General features: G+C 39.6%; 1 protein-coding gene across 1 annotated transcript; it reads right to left on the bottom strand.

The window, feature by feature from the left end:
- Positions 1–36: 36 nt before the first annotated feature.
- prkg3 (protein kinase cGMP-dependent 3) lies at positions 37–15,622 on the bottom strand. The gene is made up of 22 exons (XM_051409693.1): positions 15,278–15,622; positions 11,702–11,791; positions 10,975–11,037; positions 10,699–10,825; positions 10,336–10,502; positions 10,036–10,149; positions 9,622–9,727; positions 9,342–9,405; positions 8,981–9,058; positions 8,771–8,859; positions 7,890–7,955; positions 7,630–7,677; positions 7,458–7,499; positions 7,234–7,345; positions 5,799–5,935; positions 5,500–5,589; positions 2,846–2,987; positions 2,485–2,648; positions 2,061–2,177; positions 1,708–1,770; positions 1,400–1,475; positions 37–939 (listed from the first exon to the last, which is right to left on the bottom strand). The coding sequence occupies exons 2-22, from the start codon at positions 11,787–11,789 to the stop codon at positions 853–855; spliced, it is 2,040 nt and encodes a 679-aa protein (XP_051265653.1). The 5' UTR covers positions 11,790–11,791; positions 15,278–15,622; the 3' UTR covers positions 37–852.
- Between the last annotated feature and the right edge of the window lie 115 nt (positions 15,623–15,737).

Genomic DNA, 15,737 nt, shown 5'->3' with positions numbered 1-15,737 from the left:
AATGGTGGGTAAGTATAAGAAACAAACACAGCTAACTAAAGCGTATAAGAGCACTTTTATTTACTAAACTTGAGTCATGTAGAAATTTTTCATTACAATGTTCTATGATCTTATGATAATGTATGAATTACAATCAAGTTGTGTGAAACTAATCTGCTGACGAAATGGGGGCAAGAAAACAGAAAACAAAGGGAAAAAACACAAGATAGTGACAGTTTATAATAAAAAAAACAGCAACCCTAACAACATGAAAGCATTTAACAGCTTTGCTATAAGCACTTAAGCATGGTTCATCTTTAAAACCAACATAGATCCAAAAGAACACTAAACATTGGAGAAAATTACATATCTGACAACAGTATGGATTTAATTGTCAGGTTTGATATGAGCCAGCCTTTTGTCCAGATTGTACAATATGACTCAAGCCTTTTTTTTTCTCAGCTAGCAAGCACTCAGATGTGTGTTTTATTCTAATCAGTGAGGAGTGTTATATGCATGATGTTATCAACACTTCTTCATCGAGCACCAAATCTCCCTTCGCTGAATTTGGAAACAGAACGTCCTAACATCTTATCTGAACACCTCCACTTGCTTTTGGCCCTTTGCCACCTAGATGGTTGTCTCTCTATAGCAACAGAGAAGCTTTAATAAATATTTTGGAAGTTGTGATTCCCTGCAGTTCAACTCTAATTGAATGATCAAATTAGTATGAAATGGGTTATGGTTATTGAAGTATGATGTTCCTACTACCATCATTTGGCCTTAACCATGTTTTGGCTTAGTGAGGTTATTCTGATTTGGTTCCATATTTGGTTGATGTGGAAAACTCTTTTGGCATTTGATCCTTTAATTTCAGAAGTCACGGTCCCAACCAGAGAACTCCTCCTCTGCTTTAGTCTGATCAAGAGGGAAACGATCAAAGTTGATGTAGCAGGGGCCCTGATGGAGGGAAAAAAATATATAGATTATTGAAAATTGTGGATGCATTTAATTCACACAGTCCTGTCAAATTGTGACTTATTAACAACAGCCTGCTGCTTCTATATGTAAACAGAATAAGGACCTAAAAAGGTTTTTTGGCTTATTTAACTTTCAATATTTGTGTAAATAACACTCAAAGTCCTGATGGAGCACATCAACTGAGATTTGAAGTGTTAAATTTATGTTTTTAAAATAAAATTTTGGTTGTTGCACATTTAGTCATGCATTTTCATGTTATAGAGAGAATACTGGAGATTTGAAACCACAGTTTACAGGGCTTTAAAACTACAGTAAGTCTTGTATGAGTCTCTGCAAGTGAACCAACCTTCTTCTTTGGTTCTGTTTTCTTGAAACCACACAAAAGGTGTTTGACACTTTTCATGTAATAGTAAACAAACTCTAGTGATTTCTGACTTGCCTTGCGTATGAGTCGGACTGTGGGGGCGTTGAGCTGACCCACACGCAGCTTGTGCCAGTTCATACTGCTGAACCACCTGAAGGGAAGAGATGAGGGAGACTGCAAGTCAAACATACTGAGAGTGAGAAACAACTAAAATGATTCATCCCGAGTTGAAAAGCAGAGGAACTTAAACAGTCAAGAGAAGAAGAACAAGCTTCATACTTAAATAAAGAACATAAAACCGACCAGCTGATGAATAACTCATGTGCCTTTCAACCAAAGGATTATGTGGTATCACATATGGTATGACATGTTGCCATGGTTACCTGTGATTACGGACATCTTTGATTCCATTCTTTGTGTTTCCTAACCTCTGACCTGGCCGAGGTCTGCAAACAAAAACACATCAAGAGATTTGCATTCAAAAAATCAGAAAAAAATCAGAGTGCACATTAGGACACAGTGTATTGATTTGCAGATATGTTCCATAATTCATGCTCTGCGCTGCGAGTAACTGTATGAAAAGCTGAAAGCTTTGTGTAATTTTCTCATGCATACTAGATTATCTATTCCATGAGAAAGTTATTCAGGCAACACACCGAGTTCATTTTGAATTCATACAACATCATTATCAGTATATTTAATTTGAATCATGATGCAGTCAGTATGTCCATCTCACCTGCTCAGTTTACTGATAATGGACTTGGCGGCCTCACTCAAGTAAGGTGGATACTTGAGCACCCCGTCCAAAATCTTGGCATAAATCTTCTGAGGCTCTGAACTTGAAAACGGAGGGCTGACAAGAAAAGAGAGAAAAATTTTGTTGTTTTAATATTTCGACCATCCATCATAGTGGTCAGTTGGTCGGCTGCTGTTGAACCTGAACACTGAATTCTGCTGGTGTCAGTCACACATCCCTGCTGCCATCTACTGGTTAACACGAAGACTTGACTCATTCATTCTCACCTCACCATATTTGTGTGACTCTCTTAAAATAGTTTTGTTTTTTTACTTAACAATCAATTATTAATACAATCTTGACTTATATGAATCATAAAGAGCTTGTTTCCAAATTAATACATGTGTATTAGTGTTCGTGTTACCTTCCCACCAGTAGCTCAAAAATCAGGATGCCAAGGGACCAAAAGTCAACTGCAAAATCATGTCCCTGGTTCTTGATGATCTCAGGGGCCATGTACTCAGGAGTGCCAACAAATGAGTACGTTTTCTCACCGCGCACCATCTCCTTGGCAAAACCAAAGTCCACCTGCACAGAGACACACACATGCACACAGAGATGGAGGAATATACAGATCCTACTCATTATAATGCCTCTATATGTGAAAATCCTAGTGGAGTACAGAAACACATGCTCACACATCACAGGCAAGCACCTTTCCTGAATTAAATTGGTCATTATCTAGAGTTTAAAAAATTGACACACATGCACAGGTAAGTACTCACCAGTTTGACATAGCCCTTTATGTCTAGCATCAGGTTCTCAGGCTTCAGATCTCTGTACATGATGTTCTTCTTGTGGAGGTAGGCATAGGCCTCCACCACGCAGGCAGTGCAGAACACAGCGATGGGCTCGTCAAAACGCCCTCTGAAAATCACAGAGATAAAAGACTTAAATATCTCTTGGGGCACCTTAGCTCACCTGGTAGACCTTATGCCCCATGTACCAAGGCTGAATCCTTACCGCAGCAGCAATGGTTCAAATACAACCCGTTGCCCACATGTGCTGGTACTGGTTATATTTCTCTGGGTCTGATACTGGCAGCTACTGTAGGTGTAACTTCAGTGTATTTTAAAGGGTGATCTCAAGATGTAACACTAGCAAAACATTGCGTTTGCTACCAATAAAACCATGACAGATTTTGCAGCAATACTCTTAATAAACTTTTTTTCTTTAATACAGTTTTTCTCAATTGTTTACACACAATTACTGGTACTTGAGACACAATGACCACAACATGTAACTAATGCACCAACGCCCTGAACCAATTCTGCTAAACTACAAACACAGCAGCGGCGGCGAAGGACTGCAATCTCTGATGAGATCCGAACCACTTTTTTTGACCATGTGGTCAGCCATGCTCTAACAATGAAGGAGGCTGGGCAAAGAGTACAGCCAAATTTGAGCAGGCACACTGTAGCATCCATCATCCGAACTTTCCGAAATGAGAATAGGTAAGAAATCTACTCTCACTAGAAAATTGCAGTACTGCATATCAATACAGTACTCAATGAGTACAGTAGTACAGTATTGCCTGTGGACTGTTCTGTAGGACTGTAAAAATAAAGTATGTTTCAGGTATTTGGGAAATGTATTCCTACTTTGTATTCCTACACAGTATTTACAGTATTTTACTTTTTGTTTGGCAGAACTGAAAGACTACCAACACAAGGTGGTCGGGAACGTCTTCTGTCTCCTGAGCAGGAAACTGAAATCATGAATATGGTCCTAGAAAATAATACCATAACATTGCGGCAAATACAAAGAAATAATAGAAAACAATGAGATATTTCAAAATATTGATATATTTCTTGCGCAGAAATAATCTGAGGATGAAGCAGGTCTACAGGGTGCCATTTGAACGCAATTCAGAAAGAGTCAAATAATTGCGATATAACTATGTGCAAGTGAGTCCTATACAATCCCACAATTGATGCATACTCTCAACACTGTATAAATTATACATATTTCAGTATTGTAATCATAATGATTGTGCTTCACAATAGTGACCACTCCATGTCTATTTCTGATATTGTCATGTGTGTTTCAGAGAGTCCTTGAGCTAGAGATGGATGCAGTGGAGCACCAGTTCATCTTCATTGATGAGGTTGGATTCAACCTCACAAAAAGACGAAGGAGGGGAAGGAATATCATCGGCCAGCGTGCCATTGTTGAAGTCCCTGGCCAGCGCAGAGGGAACATCACAATGTGTGCAGCGATTACCCACCACGCCGTCATCCATCACCATGCTACCCTTGGTCCCTACAACACTGCCCATCTGATCACATTCCTGGACACCCTACACAACACACTCTTTCCACCAGATCAGATTGACGGCCCAGAGCAGCTCAGGTACGTTGTCATTTGGTACAACGTAAGTTTCCACCGGGCTGCTCTGGTTCGTAACTGGTTCACTGCCAACCCACGCTTTTTAGTTTATCTCCCTCCATATTCTCCATTCCTCAATCCTATTGAGGAATTTTTTTTCTGCCTGGAGATGGAAAGTGTATGACCGAAAACCACAAACACATATACCCCTTCTCCAAGCTATGGAAGACGCATGTGGAGATATAGCAGTTGATGCTTTTCATGGCTGGATTCGCCATGCTAGGCGATATTTCCCCCGCTGCTTGGCCAGGGAAAACATTGCTTGCGATGTGGATGAGGTGCTGTGGCCAGACCGAAATAGAAGAGAGGATGCAGCATAGTTTTTTTTTATATTTTTTTTTACTGTAACTGTATACAGTAAATTCTTTTTTGTATGTAGACCACTGTATGTGCAAGTTTGTGTTGGTTGGGATGTACAGTGTAAATTGTTTTTGTGGGAAAAATAAAATATATTTGATCGTGTATTTGTGTGTTCTGAGTATAAAAACAATACTCAAATATTTTACAACACACTTATGTATGTACTGTCTGTAGTAAGTGTAACACTGAATAAAAAAAGGCCTAAGCCATTATAATGAATGGAGAAGAAGTGTTTTCCATTCATCATAGTGTTTTACATTGAGCACATCAGTGTTCAACTGGTTCTTATAAATGTCTATTCATATGATGGTTTGTGTGTGTCATTTGAAAACAAAATACCATTTTGAGAAGAAATTACATTATTTTGAATGTAAAGTTTCATTTTGCAGGAGAATTGAGGGGTTTTGCCCAGTGTGTGTGTGTGTGTGTGTGTGTGTGTGTGTGTGTGTGTGTGTGTGTTATTTTGGATTTGTGTGTAGAGTTCTGAGAGTATGAGGCATGCTTTCGGAAAATGTGTGTAAACAATCGAGAAAAACTGTAATATCCCATTGGTTTACAGTCCACCTTGTGTTACAGCACACTCCAATATTGAGGTTGAACAAAACAAAAAAGAAATTAGATGTTTGCTCACACTTCTTTGAGTTTGGTCCAGATCTCTCCTCCAGCACAGAACTCCATGACCATGTAAATGTATCGTGTGTCTTTAAAAGCAGCATGAAGCCTGCAGAGAGAGAATAAAAAAGCAGCATTAAAAAAGGTTTTCTGTACGTTAACGCGTGTTTATCCATTGTAATTAAATGAGTGTGTGGTGTGTGTGTGTGTGTGTGTGTGTGTGTGTGTGTGTGTCTGTGTGTCTGTGTGTCTGTGTGTGTGTGTGTGTGTGTGTGTGTGTGTGTGTGTGTGTGTGTGTGTCACAGTGATGGCAGATACCTGACGATGAAGTCACACTGGATGACTTTAAGGATCTTCTTCTCAAACAGCATGTGCTCTTCCTGTCTCTTGGCAACAATGTGCTTCTTGCTGACTCGCTTCATGGCATAATATGCCCCATGATTCACTGTGGTCATCTTGAAATGGCAACAAAACAATGATCGTAAATACACTGCTAGTGCTAAATGTCCTGGGTTTATACAGATGAAAAAATGTTCCAATATTGCACAAAAATATTGGGTTTTGTGATAGATTGGTGTTTAGATAGCATAAACAATCTTTATTTGATGTGTTGAACCCAACAGCCACAGTTTAGAAGCACAAGATAAGCACAAGATAAACTCAACTGGTACAGACACAGTTTTGGTAAAACTAAATAGGAATGTAATTTCCTTTTCCTGAATATAGTCACTACGTGATAGTTTCCTAAATGTGTGGCAGCACTGATTCCACAGATCTCAGCTGAGGGGAAGGAGTCTGAGAACCAGTTCCCGACTACATAATACAAATAGTGTATTATTAATATAAGTATTATCTAGTACTTTCACAGTGAACAAATGCCTCTTCAACAAGCCTATTCAAAAAGGTTTCAATAAAAATAAAGCAATAAGCAATATAAAGTCTGTAGGCAGCAGGTGATCGTTAGGCAAGCAAAACTCACACACACGGTAGTAAAATCTGCCCTGATGGTAACCTTGTGGAAAAGAGTTTCTTTAATATTGACTCGGGTTTAATTTTCAGAATACTTAAAATAACTTGTAGTCAGAAAACAAAACAGATGGCAAAGAAATCTCAATAGGGTCTAATAACTAGAGTTTCTGGCTCACAGTATCTACTAAAGTGAGGTCCACACTAATCCGAGGAAGAATCAGGATGTGCAGCCCACCGCCTCTCTTATGGCCTAACGAATGAGCATCATCACACACTCCAATGACAGCAAGTACAAAAGAATGAGGGACTGCTACAAATGTCCATAATTTAGGCTAGTATTTTATTTTTTTATTTAACTTCCCTTGTGAGACTTATTGTATAAAAAAAAGGAAAACCAAAAAAGGAGTTACAAATAAATATGAATAAATATGAAATATGAAAAGAACAGCTATCCTGTCTCTTTATCAGGGCTCATTTCGCTCATTCAGTGTCAGTATATAATAAGAAGCAAATGGATATCTTGTTTTACACCATTTTCCTTATCTTTGCCATAGACGATATAAAATTAAATATTAGGTTAAGCCCCCCTCTAATAATTTTCATACAGTCTCTTATTATCTGTTACAATTGCATTGCTCTTACTGGGCTTAAGTGTAATGTCTTTTAGCCAGAAACTAAAAAAAAACAAACTCAAACAAACAAATGTCAACAACCTCAATATGAGAGCTAATGCATTTCACATTCCAGTAGATACCAAAATAGTGAAACACAAAAATACACTCACCAGCTCAACACGGCCAAACCCTCCCACTCCAAGCGTGACAGGATCTCCTTGATAGCGGCCCTCCTGATACAACATAGGAACCAGATCCTTAAACCTCAGAGTGGAGCTGGGACTGAGGGAGACAGACACAGAACTCTCAGTACTCATTTGTGTGATTCAAATGATTGTGTTACAGCTTACCGCCTGGATCCACTAAGTCTTATCATCCCACCACAGCTACTCACCTCGACTTCTCTGGAGCTTGTGCCTCCTGCAGCACTTTGGAGCTGGGAGTAAAAAAACAAATGAGAGAGACAAGATTTGAGCAAGAAATTAAACGGGACAGTCAAGTTCATTTACATTAATTTCATCACACTATTGTCACCAAGATGGAAAAAAGTGTTCTACAGTACATACTCATCAAACAGCTCCAGGTGCTCTACGGGAATTGTCTCTTCAAATACCCTAAAGACAAGAAAGGCATTGCTAGTCAAACTGTGCATCAAACAAACAAACACAGCAAACACAGCGCAAACAAGGCAACAGTGACAGAGAACAAATACACTTTACACATCCTCCAAGGATGTTTCTCTCCAGGAACAACATCCGTCACTGCAGAGCCTGACTGAACAGGGATATCACCTTCGTTTACACTCAGAATTTAATGTCAGACTCACTCCTTGTCAATGGAGAAGCAGGTAACAGGGCCATCAGCAGTGCAGGTGGCAGTTCTCAAGACTTCACTGCCAGAGGAAAAACATTGCACATGTCAGCCCAGGAAAACTGTATGTCATTACTGTACAGTACATATACACTTGTCAGCAACTCAGTGTGGAAACATTTTATTTCATTTTTTATTTTATTTTCAGAAATTTGAGAAAACTTTGCATTAGCTCCTGAAATCAATGACGTCTTACGTGTTTTATGCAAAGTTTTGCTGCAACAGGAGTGTCATCATCTAATTGAATTAACTGTAGCGGATTATGGAAGATGATTTGTTGATGTGCAGGCTTTTTCAACACATTGATATATGTGGATAGAGAAAAGTAACTGCAAAAGAAGAGAGGAAGTGTTTCATATTTATTAATTCACTGATCTCTATGCAGCATAAATCTGCATCAGAAAAAATCCCAATAAAAGAAGATTAGCTGGATGATATTTGATGACACATATCATTTTTAATAAAAAGACAAACACTCTCCCATAGATTACTGTGTTCTTGGTTTCTACACAGTGCTAGAACAACAACCCCGACAAGTTTGCTGCAGAAGATTTTGTTAAACAGTTTTAAACATTTTCAAATTTTTTGAATTGGCTGATTTGCATATCAACAGCACCGAGTAATTTAGAGAAACTTCCAGAGGTCTTCTAAATTTAGTGGAGCCATTTTAAATTTCTTAAGTAAACATAAATGACTGTTCCCATTTAGAAGATAATCTGCTGGTTGTGCAAGCCAAATGTCAAAGATGACAGCAGCCAAAGACGGTGCACAGAGCAGTGGATGTTGCACAAGGCTCCAACAGATGTCCTCAGGCAGGTGTTGGACTGCCATGGTTACCGTATGAGGGCCTGCTCCCCGAAATGCTCCCCTTTCCCCATCCTACGGATCTGCTTCTGGTGCCCATTCACGTTCTTAGTCACCAGGACCTGAGGGGGAAACACACATGAAAGGGAGGAAGAGAGAATGAGTGTATATTTATACAATACTGTATACAGTATACACACCATTTAAAAAGGAGTTTGTGCACACAGTGTAACACCATATTACCTCTCCTTTGAGGATGATGTAGAATGTGTTTGCTTCTGCTCCTTCTCGGACTATTACATCTTTGTCCTGGTACTTCACCTGCAGAATACAAGACAAAAACAATTAGAACAATAACAATCTTTTCCATATACTCAAATATGTTTGTCTTGAAAATAAAGGTTGTGATTTACAGGAAAACAGAATCCTCAAATATTACGCCAAGTGCCTTGATAATGCTTTGTTTCCAGGGCACTTACATTTAAGTATTTCATAAATTAAAAAAATATCCTTGTTTCTTTTAGTTTATCTTCAAAAATACATGTTTCTGGATTTCTATTGTTTTCTACACTCAAAGTTCACATTGGAACATCGAAGTACACACCTCCTCCATTGAGTCAATGAGTTTGGACAACTGGACATCATTCAGGTCCTTCAGAGTACGAGACCTGTGGCAGCATATAAAACATATAGCAAAAGGGTTAGAAATAGTGATTATGTTGTCCATTAAGCCATGCAAAAACAGTGTTATGGCAGTGTGAAATAAAAAGGAAACCATTCAACAAAACTACCAAGATCTAAGAAAAGACCTATTTCTTTAATATGGGCAAACTGTGCTGACAGGATATAACATTTCTACTGGCTGCAGGGTCTTTAAAACTCACGTCTTCAGGAAGCCCATCAGCTGCTCCCGTTTCTTCTTGGACTTGTTGGTTATGATTGTCCTGTATGTCTGACGCTCCATGCTCCACAGACGCACTGCTGTCTTTGCTGCAATTTAAATGAAAGTGATGAGAGATGAAGATAAGACAGTAAAGTCTCGCTGAACAGCTTTACTATGATTAGACCAGAGTGCAAGGGGCTGTTATGGACTAAAATGAAAGAAAACTGACACAATTGCACCGATCAAAATCTGTTCAGGAAAGTTCAGGGCCCATATTTTTTCAATAAAATAGTAGAACACGACACAAACAGCTTCTAAACTATTTAGGAGGGACGGTGACACAACTGACTCATAGTCCCACAAAAACATCACATTATTTAGACCAATAGTATGAAAATTAAAAATGGGGGCTGACCTTTGACTGTTGCTGTCCGTTTGCAGTTGTACAGGATGGCCAACTCCCCAAACACATCACCAGTGGTTAGGTTGCGGAGGTCCCGGCCTGTCTGGGTGACACGGAGCTCACCAGCTAAAAGGGGGAAGGAAAAAGAAGTTGCTTCGGACTGAAATATGTAGAATTTCAAATACTTTTTCAATATATTTTGTACATATAATATATTGCTGCTTTTTTAAAATAAGGGGTTTTCATATCAAATTAGTTTTAAATAAAATCTTCCGTCGCCTGCAGCCAGATCCACACATACACTCATCCCACCTGCCACTATGTACATGCTGTCTCCTTCAGAGCCCTCTTTAATGACGTCTTCGCCTGGGTTGAATTTAGAAACAGTTAAGAGATCCACCATCATGGCTGTTTGCTCATCATCGAGGCGGCTCAGGAAGTCATTCTTCTGGATGGCTTTTACAATCAGATTTGTCTCACTGAAGGAGGTAAAAGAGGTCATCTTGATCTAAGGTCACTGAAATCTCACAGCTCCCACGCAACATGAACCCTCCATCATACATTATTAAGGTGCAGGAGAGGCAATTACATCAGATTTGCCACAATGGCAGAGCAAAAACCCAGTGCAGTCTTGCTTAAATGGGATATTCACAGTTAGCAGTACTGATTACCAACCTGGCAGTTTTCTTGACCCTGGTGCGTGCAATATTCAGGGTCTCAGGGATTGGTTCGGGGGCAATGACAGCCGCACGGCTCTTCCTGACCTCCGGGTCAATCTCATTACCGGTCTGGGAGGGAAACTCTGAAACAGACAAACAGAGGAACGCAAACGGGTTAACTACTGTAAATGGCTGCCATGTTTCAGCTGAATGTTGAATCAAAGGTCACCTCAGTCATGTGTATTTGTGTTTGTGTGAGTCCCTGCACCCGGTGCCCATGTTGAACTCTTACCCAGATCATGATATTGACTCTGCAGATCCTGCAAAAGTGTTTCTTTCTCCTGCAGTCGTTGTTCTATGAGGATATAAGCAGAGGAACTTCAATGTATGAAACATCACAAGAAACACTGTGCATAATTCATGGAGATTTTTATTTGTATAACCCAACTAATACTGGATTTTTGAGGCCAATACTGATATTTGAGAGTTTACAATTACGATATACTTGCGGATATTTATATACAATCCCTTACAGTATAGTCTGACCAAAATATGTATTGAATGGGACCTTATACAGTTAAAAAATAAATTTGTCAGTGCTCTCTGATGGACAAAATATATTTATATACTTTTGTTTTTCTGGGCTGCAATGTCTTGTTATTATTCAGCTAATATACACTGATATGTGTGAGTTAAGCTAATGTCACCCAATATGTATGTGGTCTCAAAGATGTTTTCTTTGTTATTGCCATTAAAAGACCAGTGTGTAGGATTTAGTGACATCTAGTGGTGTATTTGAAGGAGTAACTACATTGGCTGTGAAAGTGCCCCATGTGGAGTCGGTGTTTAGTTTGTCCATTCTGGGCTAATGCAACAGTGCTGCAGTATTGGACTACAGTACATTGCAATATCAAAGCTGGATATGGTCACAACCCAGCTAGACCCCACCTAGCTGTGATGTTGGTTGTGGTCTAATATAAAGTTACTCTTTAATGTGATATAGTTATGGTTACACTCACCCAGGTCTTTGTTTTGCCTCTGCAGCTCCTGGTTGATCAGACATTGCTTTTCTAGCTGCTGCTTCAGCTCCTCTAGTTGCTTCTCCATTCCTACAAAGACAAAAACCTCAAAAAATAAAGATATATGGGAGAAGTATATGGCGTAGTTAACAGACAAATTGCGGCACAATTAATGGTAAAAAGGTAGGAATAAGTTTAAATGATGCATCTGAACACTGACATAAAATACAGAACCAAACATGCTGATGTGTGTCCCTACACATATAATGCTCCAGATATCATATTTCAACTGTATGTAACTATGCTGGTGCCTTTTTCACAAGGCACTGAAGCTCTACTCCACTGCCTGTGCACAGCAAGAGTCCTGCTGAATAATGCAGACTAATGATGGACAGTCAACAGGGTGCTTTCTGAATGCTGTCACACCCTGCCAGCTTTTGCTAAAGATCTATTACTGTACCTTTGATGGATAGTGGCACAAAACCTGTCAAAATAGTGCAAGACTTTTATTATTAGCTCCCTTATTTCAGACTGTGTGTGTATTTCTTTTTTCCCATTGCTTTTGTGCTTCTACAATAATGTGTGACATTAACAACCTCTGCTGTATGAAATTGTGTTTAAGGTGGAGAGTGGAACTAGCAAGAAATGTGTGGGCATGCTAACAGGGTGTCAGTTAATGACACAGATTCATTATCACACAGGTTAAAGTAACAATGTTAGTAAAACAAAAACTGTCTGTTAAGTCACTATTGCAGAAAGAGGTAGCACAATGGTGATTGATCCTATGAAGTACTAGTAATGAGTATTTCAAAATGTATATATTTGCTCTACAGTGCAGAACAGTTTGTGGCAACCAAGTGTGAACCTTTTGTTACGTCACCCATTGTTTTGTGGAGCAATGTAACTGCTGCACTTATTTTCTTGGTTACAATACATCCATAGCAGGAAACAGTGGCAGCTCGCCTGGTCACACGCATTTTTGTATTACAAATACAGTACACTAAAATATGCTTCTGAAACCATTTTAGTTGAGAAATAGTAAATGCAATAACAGAATCTTGATTCACATTTGATCCGCACTGTCTAGTTTGACAGTTTGGTCTGAGTACTCACTGAGAATGACTTGTCAATCACAATGTAGACACACCCTCAAGCATACCCTGCTTTATTGTCTATTCTACTCTAAATGGGACCATCATTTACTAAATGAACATAATGCTATATGAAAGAAGACTTCCATAGACTTCCAGAAGACTTGTGAGTGAGACCATCAATTTATTAGGAAAGTGAGAAGTTGGGTCATTTCCCCATAAGGCTCCATACTATTGGACTTCTTTTGAATAGCCCATGGAGCTGCCCCCACTGGCCATAACCTTCACTTCACAGACCCGGACGATCTGACCAGTACTCATACATATACTGTTAACGGTCACAACATTCAGGGAAAAAATTAAGTTACTGCGAATGCAAACCGAACATTTCCTCCTGCTTCAGCTGTACATTAAAAGCTTTTAACTGGCACGAGCTGACTTTTATTATGAAGTAGCAAATGCAATGTGTTTGTCAGTAAGATTAGCACTGACCGCTATCATTCATCAAAAATGCGTCTACAGTCATATTCAGTATTCAGTCAGTTTGAAATATAGCAGGGAGTAATGGAACAAGAAGGAGAAGCCACAGTGATGAAGAGCTGCACACCTCCAACTTCTCAGAGAGGTAACCAACTCCCTCTGGCCTGCTGTTCGCAGACTCATGCTGTGTGCAGCATAGAATCTGATCACGGTTGCTCACAGAATGATGGAAAAATCACTGTTGCCTGACTTTTTTTTTCTGCACCCCATACAAATACACCAGTTGCTCTCATGTTCCAGGACTGTTTGATTGCTGTTACCACCAGTAACCACAGGTGTCGCCAAATCAACCAGGACTGAAATCTTAAGGATTGTAACTTTGACTACACACCAGCTCTGATAGAGATATCTGTTAATAAAAGCCCTGATAACAAGGCGTCCCAGCCATTTTCATTTTGCTGTTAATGGGAAGATGTTTATGTCTCTATTGACAGGCCAAACATTACAATCATTACAAACATAAGGCTGGTTATAATGGTTACCCGACCAATATCCTAAACACACACACATCCGCTCTGGTTAAGCCTGAAGCTGTTTGCCTGTGATCACTGTGCTCATAACATGACCCCAGTTACCGCAGCCTCACCCTGAACATTGGACATCTCTGAGATTAGACGTGATGTTAAAGCGAATCATAAAGTCACTGAGCAATATACCAACAAACTGTGAAAAGGGACATAGCCGTTCCACTATCAAAGAGGGTTGTTTCTTTGATGCAAGTATGGACTGAAGGTGATACTGGATAAGAACATTCCCAGTCAACTTAACTGTATATGATATTTTTCATCACACCGATGATTCAACAGTGTGATAATCCAGTCCAGCGCACGACACATTGCAGTGGCAGTGCCAGGAGTTAACAAGCCTGTGTTGCAGGAAAGACAAAGCTTGGTGGTCATTAAAATTTTACAAGGGACAGAGTGGTGACAAAAAATCTGTCACTACATGTTGCACAATACTAGCAGGTCGAATTTGCCTTGGGGTGTTTTATTAACCCGTCACATACACACAGACAGAGCTGGGCACAAATACAATTTGTAAGCTTTCTAGGAACTCGCAGCTATAAAGGACAACTGGGGCAGATTGGGATGATAACCTTTAGTGCCTGCTGGTCAACATTTAATGAAGGAAAACCACTGTTTGTTTATCTCTGCGCTTTCAGCCCGGGGCAGCTGGAGTTCAAACAGTGATGCCATAAGTAGCTGCATGCTGCTGGTTGTGTATGAGCTGTTTTATTCATTTATTTTATTATTTATCTGATGCAATGGCCAACAAAAGTCTGAAATACTTTGGGTGTATTTTCAGCCATGTCAAATAAACAGTAAAAAAGCCATATCTCTTAAAGTCTATTAAGTTTGACACATATTTGTAACAATGATTAATTATCTTTGGAAGCCAACAACATTCACATAAGCAGTGGTTCATCCAGTAAATGATTCCTGGAGAAAACGGGAAATTGGACAACTAAAAAAAGGGGGTGTATTTCTGTCTGATTTTCAGCTGCACAGCAGGAACATGATGCTGGGCTGATCATCATTATACTGATACAGACAGCATACTGTACACTCCATACAGCCTCATTACTAATTCATCGCCAAGTGTAACTACAGCTGAATTCTCATAAGATGCTCTGTAATAGAAACCTGGAGAGAACATGTGTCTGGTCTGGTGGTGTGTTCAAGATGCCCCCTTTCACTGGATATTAGGTTTTTTTTTTTAAAAATTAATGCCTCAAAGAGTGAAGCCATTAAAAAGGAATATTTTGCTGTTCATGAGTCTGTAAAGTTAGGAATCTGTACTTTAAACACCTTGAGTCATGTGATGAAATATGCATCTAGAGCACAGACTTAAATGCAGTCCAAATGCCTTTAGGATCCTCTTTTTACATGACACCCAACTCTGAAAGACACCATGACATGTAATGTGTAGACAGAGTCCCACTCACCTGCTGGCTGTGTGTGGATCAGGAGGGAAGATGAATGTCTCTCCAGCCTATAAAGGCCGCATGGATCATAGGAGCCAAATAATCACCCTAAACTGTTTACAAGATCCTCTCTTCAAGTATTCGCTGTGTGTTCAATTTCTGCTTGACCCCCAGACTGTCTACAGACTGGACACACCTGAACAGATACAAACATGCAGTCTGCAACCTCTCTGGCATTACTTCTTCTTTTTCTTCTTCTCCCGCTGCACACTTTCTCAGCTTACATTTCCATGTCTGCTCTACTGCTTTCACTATTTTTACTTCTCTCCAGCTATCTCTCACTCTCAATCTTTCCTCCTCTTTCTCTATCTGTCAGTCTCAGCAGCTCTGGTGTTGAATCATTAACGATAACCTGAGGCTCCTCCCATCACACCAGGTAGAGGAATAGAGGCAGGAAGAAGGAGAGGAGGAGGAGGATGGA

The sequence above is a fragment of the Dicentrarchus labrax genome, unplaced genomic scaffold (assembly GCF_905237075.1).
Source record: "Dicentrarchus labrax unplaced genomic scaffold, dlabrax2021, whole genome shotgun sequence".
Lineage (NCBI taxonomy): Eukaryota > Metazoa > Chordata > Actinopteri > Moronidae > Dicentrarchus > Dicentrarchus labrax.
Note: the sequence above shows the minus strand (reverse complement) of the source record. Positions and strands in the feature narration are given on the sequence as shown.

Bases quoted from the DNA above. Each gene is read 5' to 3' on its own strand.
- prkg3 (XM_051409693.1), bottom strand. From the start codon at position 11,789: ATGGAGAAGCAACTAGAGGAGCTGAAGCAGCAGCTAGAAAAGCAATGT. The intron at 10,150-10,335 runs GTGGGATGAGTG...TCCCCCTTTTAG, and splicing joins CAGCATGTACATAGTGGCAG to CTGGTGAGCTCCGTGTCACC. The intron at 7,346-7,457 runs GTGAGTAGCTGT...TGTCTCCCTCAG, and splicing joins CAAGCTCCAGAGAAGTCGAG to TCCCAGCTCCACTCTGAGGT.